The 13,505-nt window shown below is 38.3% G+C and overlaps 1 protein-coding gene across 3 annotated transcripts in view; it reads left to right on the top strand.

Annotated features, from left to right (window-relative positions):
- LOC143033392 (PMS1 protein homolog 1-like) overlaps positions 1-13,505 on the top strand; it is a 52,088-nt gene that overhangs the window by 18,159 nt on the left and 20,424 nt on the right. For all 3 annotated transcript variants that reach the window (XM_076198966.1, XM_076198881.1, XM_076198799.1), the window contains exons 10-12: positions 2,283-2,532; positions 8,737-8,878; positions 11,402-11,473. In XM_076198966.1, coding sequence (XP_076055081.1) covers positions 2,283-2,532; positions 8,737-8,878; positions 11,402-11,473 — 464 coding nt within the window. The remainder of the gene's footprint in view (positions 1-2,282; positions 2,533-8,736; positions 8,879-11,401; positions 11,474-13,505) is intronic.

Here is a 13,505-nt window from a genome sequence, read left to right as displayed (position 1 = left end):
CCATCATAGAGATTCTTTTGAAATGTTTACCTAAAATTTGCTCATGTACCAGAATTTTTCAAATGATCACTGGCGACACTCCCTTAACTGATTTGGTCTGTCTTCTAACTCAGCCACAAGTACACTATCATATGCAAACAGCAACTGGCTCACCTGCCTAGCGTCCTTGTGTATACATTCCTCACCACCCCATCCATATACATGTTGACCAATCATGGTGACATTACATATCCTTGGCACAGCCCCCCTATACCTTGAACTATTTCAATCCCTTACCCTATGCAAGCTTTATTGTCTATCTGTCTATATATCAAGGAAGATCTAATACTTTGCCCTCATATTCCATGATGCTTTTCTGTCAACCCTGTTGTACACTTTCAAATCAATGAGAGCTCTATTACAATTTGTTCCATAACAAGGTCAGATGTGGAAATAAAATCCATACTTATATTTAATAGATGTATATCTAAGTGAATTTTAATTTTTTGAATTGTATTACATTCAGTTAAATTGGGAACTTATTCAAATCATTGTTAATGCAATTGGCAAAATTGTTTCTACCCATGCAAGGGGAAAAAAAGCCTTGTTATATGTATGTACATTTGACAGTCCTGACAGCTTAAGGGAGTGTCGCATCGCTTTATAGAGTAGGTGAAATTAAATTTTCAAATATGTATTTAATGAACTTAGGTATAATTACCCCTTACATTAGTGTATAATTCCTCAGGGTATTGTGTTCCTCCCATGTATATATAAGGCATAGTGAAGATATAGTGAAGCTCTAATTAATGGAAAATCCTTCCACATCATTCAGCTTGGTATGAAATGAAAGCTTCGTCTGGGGAACAAAAATTATTGAATACATTTTATCAAACAAAATAACTCTGATTTTTTATTCATTTGTTTCTCTGAATAAAAAATGCTGGAAAATTCAGGTTTCATAAATAAATGAATAAATCAATTATTTTTTTTTTTTTTTTACTGTAGAAAATAAAGAGAATGATGTTTCTTTCAAATGAAACAAAAATTACAAAAATCCATAAAGAACAATTGAAGATATTACAACAGAAAGAACAAGAACATAAACTTTACAGGACGTGGGATTTAAATTTTTGCGACCATTTGTTTGATGGTTGCGATGTATAGCAAATCTCCAATTTCCTCTTTGCTGATGAGGTGTGAAGTGGGGGTGAGTGGTGTGGCGTGGGTGGAGGTGTAAGGTAGGCGTGGCTAGTAGATACTTGCAGAATGCTGGGTGTAGCCGTGCTGCTTTTCTCCTCTTTCTTTTTCCTTCTTGTTTCTATTTCAGGCACTCATGGGCCCTCTCTATATTCTGCTGCTTCACTCTCTTGTTTCTTGTTAATTTTTCCATGATCACAGCAATAATACAGGGCGAGGAATCAAAACTGTTGCATACGGTGAGAGTGCCAGGAGCAACATCACCTTACATTGACCTTTTCAAGAGTACTGATGCCTTGTCTACTGTCTTTGTGGAGTATGATGGTGGGAGGAGTTGCCAAATATCTCCATAAACACAATTCCATAGCAAAAATCAAAATAACTATAAAAATGTTAACGTTATTTCAATATACAGAATGTTTTTTATGCAATGGGGTTTCCAGAGGTTGCCAATATTTTATCTGTTTTATGCTGTATAGATAAATAGAAACAAAATACAGTTGTATAACTTTGTATGTGTTGCCACCGTCATGGAGATTCTTATGAAATGTTTACCTAAAATTTGCTCATGTACCAGAATTTTTTGAATGATCGCTCGCGACGCTCCCATAAGGCTATTATTTCTCACATGGGTAGAATTTAGTATGTTATCAGTTCCTTAAAAATACTAAAGTCTTGTATTAAGCCACCTCACTAGTCTTTTTAAAATAATATAATAAAATGTTTTAAGCAGTTTTTGTATGCTGTGTTTCTTATATTTGGTATGAATTTTGTGGCCTAGCACTGTACTCTTTGCAATCTGTCAATGTCAAATGAAATTTGGAGATCATATAAAAACAGCATACTCCAAGTATGAATGGACTAGTGATCTATATGCTGTAATTGGTTGATGATAGATAGACTTAAAAACAAAAAACAAAAAAATCATTCATACCCTCATACAAGTTATAAAAAAAAAGGATATATATATATACACACAGTATTGGTAAGTTTATACCTGTACCAAAGAAACTATGTAGAAATTATTTTTGTTGTAATTATATATATATATATTTTCCAAACATATATTAGATTTTCATGAAGTTTTGAATTCTTTTTTATAGACCATTTCACTGGCAAAGCCTCCTGTACTTAGTTTGTCAAATTCAAAGGCGGCTCTGATTGGTGCCCAGAAGCGTCCTTACCCAGATTCCAAGACATATGATGGTGTCTCAAAAGGAGCATCTACCAAAGGTGTCAAGAAAGCTTGTCTGAGTTCTGTTGGAGTTGCCAATTATGATTATATCAATGGCAAACCCTTAAAGAAGCCAGCGAGTGCTTTTATCCTATTTTCTCGGGAGATTCGTGGTAAAGGTAAGCTATACTCATTTTATTTCTACAAATTAATGATTTTATCTGATTAATTTACGAAAAGAGCCATAACTTTAAAACTTATGAAAAAATATGTATGTATTTGTGCATGACATATAAGTTTTTTTTCAGCACTCAGGCTGTATCATAGTAATATGGTATTGCAAAATGTTAGAGAATAAGTGTTTGATATCATTAAATGGAAAAACATTTTAGAAGCTTTCCCATTGTACAAGTGGCTCACAAAATTTGCGCAACTTTTTTATAATTTTCTCTGTAAAATGTCCTGCTTTCCCAATCACCTAAATCACAAAGCATTATTTGTTATTTATTATATGCTGATGAAAGAGGAGTTAGTTTTCAAAGAATAAAGTTGACTTTACCAGTGACCCTCCAGATGAGTCTCCAAGCACAGGAATACTCCCAACACCCTGGAAAACTGCCAAAATATGGCCTATCTTTAAGAAAAGAGATGAACTTTATCCACTTTGCTACTGTCCTGTTGCTCTAACCTGCATGTTATGCAAACTGTATGAGATTTTAATTCAGGAAATGCTAGTGAAAGATGTAGAGAACAATTAGCTAATTAGTAACAGTCAACATGGATTCAAAGAAGGAGCACAGTAACCAACCCACTAACATACTGTATATGGAGACACAGACCACTGAAATTAGTAATCAGGCACCGGTCAATGTAAATTACCTCGATTGTTAAAAGGCATTTGACACTCCTTCACACCAGATTATTGATAAACCTCAAAGTATATGGAGTCAAGGGCAATATCTTAAATAGAATCAGGACATTCTTTTCTTATAGAGAGCAGATGGTTGAAATCATGGGAATACAGCTTGAGAAAGCTGTAGTTACTTCTGGAGTACCACAAGGATCTGTAATGGGACCTGTTTTGTTCCTGGTCTTTGTATGTGATATGGTGGACAAACACAAATGCCAGTTTTTCATTTTTTTTTTTTTTTTTTTTTTTTTTTTTCTGAACCATCTGCCACTATGATTCTGGTTGTGCCCACCTGGAATCCTTCGGCATCGACAGGCAGAATATGAAAAAGAGATACTGTTGCATCTGTGTCAAGGAGAGCACAAACAGACTGGATGGTGTTTGGCCCAAATAATTTAAATGTCACCATGGCCAACCTACCTCTAGCACTATGAGTACTGGAAAAATCTACAAGGACAATTTTCATGTGTTTTCTATGCTCCGCAGTTATCTTGCTGCAGGCTTTCCTTTGTGTTTACCTAGTTGTATTTTGTGGGAGGAGAGCTATGCTCATAGTGACCCACTGTTGTATCTTTCTGCATCCAGTTTTTTCAGTCATGTATAGTTTTAGCACTCATTGTTTCCTCTTTCAGTTTATTCCAGATATCTATCACTTTGTGGAAAGCTATTCTTTTTCAGATGTCTTCTGTAACTGGCTTTCTTAGTTTCTTCTCATGTCCTCTTGTATTTCTTCTGTCCCATTTTAGTAGGTCATCCCTATCAAGAATTTCCATCCCCTTCATAATTCTGTAAATGGTTATCAAATCACCTCTTTCTCTTCTTTGTTCCAGGGTTGGTAAATTTAGTTTGTCCAATTTTTGTTCGTATGTCAGATTGCAAAGTGTTGGTCCCATCTTTGTCGTTGCTCTTTGAATTCTTTTTAGATTCTTTACGTTTGTTTGGTGTTAGATGTCCATAGTGACACTGCATATTCCAATTTTGGTCTTATCAGTGTAATTAGTATTTTCTTTACCATCTCTTCCTCCATGTAGTCAAAGGCCACTTTCATTGATCTTAATGAATTAAAAGTTTCTCTGACTAATTTGTTGACATGTTCATCTGGTGTCATGTCATTTGAGATAGTTATTCTAGGTCCCTTTCCGAGTTTACTTTTTTAACACCTTTGTACCAATTTTATATTGACCCGAAATTCTATTTTTGCTATTTTCAAATTTCATTGTACTACATTTCTTAATGTTGAAGTTCACTTCATTTTTTTACTCTATTTCCAGACTTTGTCCAGGTCTTCTTGAAAAGATTTGCAATCTTTCTCTGTACTTACTCTCTTAGTTTCACATCATCTGCAAAGAAGTTTATACAACATTCCATGCCTTCATCCATGTCATTTACATAAATAGCAAACATTATCGGAACCAATACCGAGCCTTGGGGAACTCCACTTATTATATCTTCTCAATTTGAGTTCTTGTCTCTAAATACCACCCTCATTTTTCTTCCCTTTAAGAAATCTTTCATCAATTCCAATAATTTTCCTTGTATTTTACCTATTTCAATTTTTCTTATTAGCTTTTTGTGTGGTACTTTGTCCAAAACCTTCTGTAAGTCCAAGAAAGCACAATCTGCCCATCTGTCTCTTTCTTGTATTATTTCTATTAATCTTGAGTAAAAGCATATTAAGTTTGTAGTACATGATCTTCCATTTCTAAATCCAAATTGTTTAGGGTTTAGTATATTGTTCTCTTCCAAGTGTTTAATCCATTTCTTATTAATAACTTTTTCGCATATTTTTGCAGTTGTGCTTGTAAGGGATACTGGGCTATAGTTTGTTGGATTTTCTTTGTTTCCTATGTATGTTGGTACAATATTTGCATTTTTCCAATCTTGTGATACTTTTCCCTCTTTGAGTGAGAAGTCAATTATCTTGTGTATTATGTCTGTAAGTTCATCTATGCATTCTTTCAATATCCAGTTTGCTATTTCATCAGGCCTGTATGACTTTCTGATGGAAAGGTTCTTTATTTGGTCCCTTATTTCTTTCTCTGTCACCATTATTTTTTTCATTTCGGGGTATCTTTCTCACTGTCCTTCATCCCAAAATTGTGAGTTTTCAATTGTAAATACAGACCTAAAATGCCTGGTCATTACTTCAGCCATTTCAGACAAACCAGACTTTTCTCCATTTCTCACATAGCCTGCACCACCACAGGCATGACAAGGTGTGCTTGTTTGGCCATGTGGGTGAAAATAGCATGCCTTGGTAGAGTGGCCCAGTTTCCTGCAATGGGGACAGTAGGGGCGCCACCTGTTTTGGACACTACGCCCGCAGTTCCATTTCCACATGTTCCTGTGTCCCCCAGCCCTGTGAGTAGTGTCAGCCCTGTAGGGAGAGTATGTGTCTTCCTCTCAAGGAGCTGTCTCTGGCTCTTGCACATGGCGAGGCAGGAAAAAATATATATGCCTGTGAATTGTAGAAATGGAATGGGTTGGTGGTGTAATGGGTGATTGCGAAATGGTCCTCGTGGCCAGGTATAGCATCAAGGCTGAGTCCCTGTCACCAGAATATTCTGTTTTTATTGATAAGTTGTGCTGATGCATGTAATCAATTTCTGCGTGGAGGAGCCTGGTAGTGGATGTCTCCTGTTTGTGAATGAGGACACTCGCGAACTGCGTGTGCATGGCCTTCTTTAATTTGTTTATGGCAATGTAAAGGGCATGGTCTTCCTTGTCAGGGTGGTAAACCATATATGACACGACCATGTCAGCTAAGCATAATGCATATTAGGTTAGTGTCTCCAACTCATTTATCTTGGTAGCATCCAACATCCAAAGAGCTGTTGATACTATCACCTGAATGACAACTTGAAAGCATCCCAATCATTGGAGTGCCTACCTCGAGCTAACCTAGCAGACATCTCAGCATTGCCAGTGGATTTCTGCTGGGCAACAGCAATCTTGTCAGTGTCGCTCACCTCTGGTGTCCATCATTCTTTCAAGAGAATGAGCCACATCTGCACATTGTATCATGTAAGCAGGCCATTCATTGGGTGGTGAGTTATTACCGTCGAAATGAACAACAGAATGTCCGCTGTAGCCTGCAGTGCCTTGGACTGATGACTAACGTGTCCAGTCTCCTGGGGGTTTAGAATTACATTTTGAACATTGTGTTACCAAATTCATGCTCCTTTTGCATTCACTGAGTAGTTCCTGGCAGTGTGATTTGTCCTTGTACATATGTTCACTGAGTTAAAAATGGGTGCATGTATAGAGCGTGTTGCCTCTAACCACCGCCACCACCACTATGGTAGTCTGTGCCACAAGGTGAGGTGTAACACCAAACACTGGCTCTGTTTTAATTGTCTCTTTATTGAAACTATGTAATGGAGCTGAGGCTAACTACTCACTACCAGGGAGAACATAGATGTGGGAACATACTTATGGGTAGAAACATGCACTCCTTGTATACCACTGTTCTCTCTACGGGACCCATGGGCTGAATGCTTGCCCTTATAATCCACGCAGCCTTTGCTTGCTGTGGGTCAGTCTACGCACTTGGAAAACTTGCCAATCATCTCCCAGGGCAGCAAATCAAGTGATCCTTGCCTAAGTGGCGGGAGTTGGAGCCAACCCTTGAGACATGCCACACATGGCACCAACATGGGCCAAGGCGGCTGGCATCACGTGGCCCTGGAAAAGCCCGTGAAGGCTCATGTGGTGAGAGGAACAAAACCTCATGCAAAATACATGTGGAGAATAGGTGCCAAACTCACCACACGTACACTACAAACTTAACCCAACGTAACCCAACCCAATATACCAATGTTACGAATCTCGCTCACACGTCTGACTTGTAACACATAGTGAATGAATGTATGAGTTCCCAAGACCCTATGTCTTTAGGATACCTCAAAGTAAAACTGCAAGGCCTTCTGACTCGTAACACATAGTAAGAGTGAATAAATAAATGAACTCCCAAGACCCCATGTCTTTGGGATAGCTCACTCGACGGTCGCCACTTGATTTTGCACTATCATGAAAATCAAGAAAAATGAAATGCACAGATAACATTTAACACTATTCATTAAAGTTAATAGGATTACATGAGTGATTACAATCATTGAACATGCAAATGAGTAAATAAGTTTCAAAACAGAAGATTCCCGCTCGAAAAACTTTTAACGGGGGTGAAAGAAAATTAATTACCAACGAAAAACACTGTCTAGACTTCCCGCATCACTGTCATAGATGTTACACAACACCTAAATGAAATTCTAGCTGAGTCAATAAATCTACGAATAACACAGGTGGAGTACAGAGGACTTACATCAGCCGACAATCCTCCCAAGGCGACCCAACCTCTACATGGCACTTCGTATCTCAGACTGTCTCTCTCACACACCCAAGGCGTCCTGGTTCCTTCTACAAAAATCCTCTGATTGGCCCATAGGAATTGCGTCTATGGAGACTGATCCTGATTGGTCAAGTTAAATGAAATGTTCTGCACCACTCTAGGATGATTGTTACGCAAAACGAAGAACAAACACTTCTTTGTATGGGCCTTTTCCCACGTGTCCTCCATACTCGTTCTCTGTAATCAGACACCCACGTAATTGCAAGTGACGCCGTTATCCAAAGTAATAATTCTATTCCAACCTAACATATATGGGAATATATGTGACACCAGTCAGGAACACTCGGGTTAAAATTATACCATGAAGATTTAGCTGTCAGGCTACATAGATTTATGGAACAAGTTGGATGAAAATATAATCCAGCCCAACATCATAAATGAATACAAGGCAAAGTTTGATAAATGGAGGCAAAGAAACAGAATTCCCTGAACACAGCTCCAATCCTGTCATACTACATACATACATATATACCAACGGCTTTTTCCCCCTTTAGCCAAAGTCAAAGGCATAAATCCACTCCCACCCATTTCATCCCCATATACTCCACTCCCATTCACCACCCTTTCCTCCCTCTTTTTTTAACTCCTCCTGGATGACAGGTCATCCCTGCATCTTGCCGACTGTCCTGGGTCAGAAGTAATATAGCAAGACACAGCACATCCAGAACAAGGCCGCTACATTAAATCGGCGACCCCACCCACCTCTCCTTCCCCTCATGCAGAAAAGAGAAGATGGGGATAAATCCCTTTGGGCTCCTTTGGGCTCCATCAAAATATCATTCATACATACTCCCTCACCCCCCATCCCCCACCCACTCCCTTCCATGCATCACAGCATCATCTATACACAACCACTCTCCACTCACACCTATCTTCTACCTTCTCCCTTCCTTCCTCAAGAGATATTCCTCGCTTTCCCAATGCCCCTTTTACCCCATCCATCCATCTCATCCTGTTATACTACAACTAGATAAATATAGCTAAGTAAATACAAATAGGTAAAAACACATATATTGAAGTTCATATTTATGTGCTCAAATTCATTTATATATATATATATTTCAGTTTTGTCTGAATTTCCTGGACAAGACTTTGCCTTCATAGCTAAAGAGTTGGCTGCTCGCTGGAAGAACCTGGATAAGGACGAGAAAGAAAAATATGAGAAAATTGCACACCGGGACCAGGAGAGGTACCAGAGGGAATGGAAGTAAGTTTCATGTACTTGGTTGTAAAACATATTAAAAAACAACTGTTTCATACCTTGCTTCTAACCATTAACTAGACTCCGTGAGACTTGAGGCAGTGATTATTATTATTATTATTATTATTATTATTATTATTATTATCTCGTATCATTACTTTATTGAATAATGGTTGTAGTCAACTTTAGGATTACAGATCAGTTCCCAATGGCCATCTTTGTCTCCCAGTTGTCTTGGCATAGTTTTTGAACATTGGGAGGTGATGGTGTCAGTCACAGCAAAGCAATTGCTGTATTATTATGTTGTGGGCCAATCTTTGTAAATAATTGGTAGTTACCGATTGAATAAATCATGTCATGTAAGAAACTAATATATTCATGTAGTATCTCCCATTTTTAGGCAAGTAGTAGCTGGAATATTTTTCTTAAGGGGGTACACGACACCTGGGGGAAGGGAGGGTGAATTTGGTCAAGATATAGCATTTTTCAAAACTGTGTTCAAAATGTTTGTATACCATTTAGAAAATCCTGACAAATAATTTTTCAGCGGCGCACAATTTAAATGTCTTGGGCGGGGGTTTAAATGGACGGAGTTAAAGGCGCAACCCACACTAGAGGGGGGCGTGCCACTTAGGACCTTCAGGCGCATCGAATAACGTTGAAATTCAATCTAATTTATGCTCGCCCAATGCTTCAACGGCCAGTATGAGGGTGGAGGGGAATGGAGGAAGGTGGAGGGATAGCTCTTCCCAACTTGGAGCTCAGCTGGACGTCACTTACCTACTAGCTTTGAAACAAAAAGTACGCATGTCTCATGAGCTCTCCTGGCAATATATTACCTTAGCTAGTACATATTACTCATTAGTACAGTCATCATGGGTACCAAAAAGAATATCTACAATGACAAAAAAACAGTTAAAGATGGCAAACAGTCAAAGACGACTAGCCTAGACCTCACCACCTCTCACTCCACCACTGCCCACACTTCCACCTCTCTCAACATATGTAGCCAGGTTCTACACCATGAAGTACTTTATTCATCTCGAATACAGCAAGAAAATTAGATATTAGTTATGAATTTGTACAGAGGGGAGATAAGAATGAATGTGAATTTATGATTGTGGAGAAGAGCAGTTTTTTGCCGTGGATAAATTTGCTTGTTAGATGCCAGTGTGGTGAGAAGATGTATGTTGAAGTGATAGGAGAATGTGGAATGGTGAAGACATTTCAGGCAGAATGAAAGTTGTGCTCTGAAAAGAGCAAATGGTGTACTTCACCAGGCAGTAGAAATGAAAGTTATGAAATACATAACAGAGTTGTGGAGGCCGGCTTACTCTGTGGGGATGTTGCAGTACAGAAAATGTGCATGGCAATGAACATGAAAATGATACATCACAAGACGTTTAGTAAACTTTGCCATCATATTATAGAGACCAGCATAAAGAAGTATGAGGAACTCTTGGAAAAAACAAGGGAACATGTACATGCAGCATTAGAAAAGGAAGACCCAACTTTACCGGAAGTAAAAGTTACTATCGATGGTTCGTGAAGTAAGAGAGGATTCACTTCCAAAGGCACCCACTGCTGGTTAAAATAAACCTCTTTCCAATTATTTAAATACCCCGAAGACCCCCAGCAGTGAGGTTTCATATGAAGAAACCGACAAATGTGCAAAAAAGCAAATTATATGATGGTGTCGTCTGTGCATCGCCACTACTGTGATATACTTATACTTTAGTTTTTCATTATTTAAAGTACTTATAATTAAAATATGTTGATGATTTTTACTGTACTTATCCATTATATAATAAGAATTAAGCCATGAAAAAATTAGTCAAATTGGTGAAACTATAAGCAAGTTACAGATATATTTATATTTCAAGTCGCCATATCTCCGTTCGATATTTTTTTACTTTTTTTTAATCATAAAAAATCTAAAATACATCAGATTTAGATGAAACTTACAGGAAATATTACATTTAGTAACTGCTAGGGCCGGTCATTCAAATATTTTGAATAAGATGAAAGAGTTAGGAGTAATAATGGAAACAAGACCAAAAAATGTCATTTTTCACGATTTTTGCCGGACATTAAAATTGAAATGCCTGTATGCAAAAGTATAAAGGAAATTGTTCAATTACTCAATGACCGGCCCTAGGTGTGCCTACTGACTAATCATAGCCAAAATATAAAACAAATTGGTCCACGTATTATGATGCTGTGCACTTTTAAATGTCGTTACTGGTATATGTACATGTGTACATACATCATTCTGTTTCACCTAAAATGTAGGCAACATGGATACCTATTTACCTGAGAAGTTTCAGCTCTTTACTCTAAATAGTTTAGAAAATAACCCCTAGGTGTCGCGTACCCCCTTAAATGTATTAACTATCTTATTGAAAAATGTAATTATTCCAGGAAAGTAAGTTTGGAATGATTTGATATTTTTTGTATATTGAATATTTATTTGTTCATCTTTTTATTTATCATAGAAAAGTCTAATTTTTTTTTTCTCTATCATTTAAGGCAGATTAATAGTAACCGTGGGTTTGCCAGTGCCAGTCCAAATTCCAGTGTCAACCGCTCTACTTTAGATAGGTAAATACTCATCTGGTTGTTATTATCTTATGCTTCAGTTTATTATTTTATTATCTCAATCACTCAACAATGTAAGATCTCTACCATGAGTGATTTTAGGGTCAATTCATAGCCATTACCAATCACTTGGGAGCTGTGGATGTCCCGCAAGGGAGACCTAGGGCAACAGATTGAATGACTGTCTTATTCACATACATACATACATATACCAAGGCTTTTTCCCCCTTACAAGGGAGGTAGCCAAAAAGGAAAAGGCACAAAATCATTTCCACCCATTCTATCCCTGAATACACTCCACACCCCTCCACCCTCCCTCTTCTCTTAGCACCTCCTTGATGACGGGTCATCCCTACACCTTGTCCACTGCCCTGGGTCAGAAGCAGTGTCACAAGACACAGCACATCCACAGCAAGGCCGCTTCATTAAATCGGCGACCCCCTATCTCCGTCCCCCCATTGCATAAAAGGAGAGGACGGGGAGAAATCCCTTCGGGCTGCGTCAAATTTTGCTCACACATACTACCTCACCCCCCATCCCCCTGCCCATTCCACCTCATGCAATCACAACATCATCCATATACAACCATTCTCCATTCACCCCTGTCTTCTGTCCTCTCCCGTCCTTCCTCAACAGACATTCCCCTCTTCCCCAAAGCCCCCTTCACCCCATCCATCCACCTCATCCTAGGACATCCCCTCATGTTCACTCCCTCCACATCTGCCTTATTCACACCAAGGAAAATTTAGTCAAGTTACCTAATGTGCAGGTTTGTATATAACATTTTTTTGTTGTGTGCTGTGGTGCCAGGCTTATGAATAAAAAAAAAAAATGGCATTATATTTGATATTGCTTTTTATCCCAGTGGCCAGGTCACGAACCTCAGCTAGTTTTGTGAATGTTTCCTATCAAATACCTGGTTGTTCTGAGGTCACAGAAGATATGATGGATGCAGTGAACAGCTGCACCAACACTTTTTATGTTCAGTTGGATGAAGTCATGGACAGAAATGCTCCAGTAGACAGTGGAAGTGACAAAAAAGCTGACAGAGAAAGGGTGACTTTGGACCAAGGTTTCCAGAACCAAATTTTATTTTTTCCATTGGTTTAGTAATTTATATGGCATGGTTTACTGTGCCAAAGCTGCATTTCAGAACCAATTAACTGTGTATCAGGCAGCTTGACTGTACTCACCCACTGGGACTAACAGTGGGTATAAGGAGTGATCCTGTGAGACAGACATTAAAGTTTATGTCCCTGCCATCTGTCTTCAAAAACCATGAACACCCATTCCTCCATCTGAAAGTGCACCCCCAAGAGGCTGATACTTGGTCTCTGGATTGGACTCAAGATCTTATTTCTCATTAATATGACTGTATTTCTTCCACCTTTTCACACTAGGAGAGCTGATAACAGTTTTCTTCTCTCCTTCTCTTGCTTCTGTGGACTGGTAATATAGAAACAGTTGTATGCTAATACAACACAGATAGCAGTTTAGTATTTTTTCCCAGATAGATCTACAAGAGAGTTCACCACATTCAACATATAGACAAACAATACCAAAGGCAACATAAAACATTTCAATCTGAAATATACACAAGGAATAACCTGTATCATCACAAAGCACCATATTAGACAGCAGTCCCACACTACACAAGCAGAATATCACAAGCAGAATATAACAGTTCAGCATTAACATTAACAACAAAATACAGGAACAAAAACAACAAATGGTGTGAACATGTGTTGATCTTGTATCACAGAATTGATACATCCCAACTTTACCAAATGGAAATGGGATGGGTTGGGGTGGGTATATGCTGTTTGACTTTGGCTACCTTCCTGGTAAAGAGGAAAAAGCCCTTGGTATATAGATAGATATAACTTTACCAAACACTATACATCATTGACATCAGCTATTGTGAATGCATCAACACATGCAGCCATTACAACTTAAAGTAAATGAAAACTGATGTATCACATGTGGAAATCGTGTATGAAAAACACCCGTCATGCATTTTGGGGACCAATGACAG

The sequence above is a fragment of the Oratosquilla oratoria genome, chromosome 1, assembly GCF_046742065.1.
Source record: "Oratosquilla oratoria isolate Oo_2021 chromosome 1, ASM4674206v1, whole genome shotgun sequence".
NCBI classification, from domain to species: Eukaryota; Metazoa; Arthropoda; class Malacostraca; order Stomatopoda; family Squillidae; genus Oratosquilla; species Oratosquilla oratoria.
Note: the sequence above shows the minus strand (reverse complement) of the source record. Positions and strands in the feature narration are given on the sequence as shown.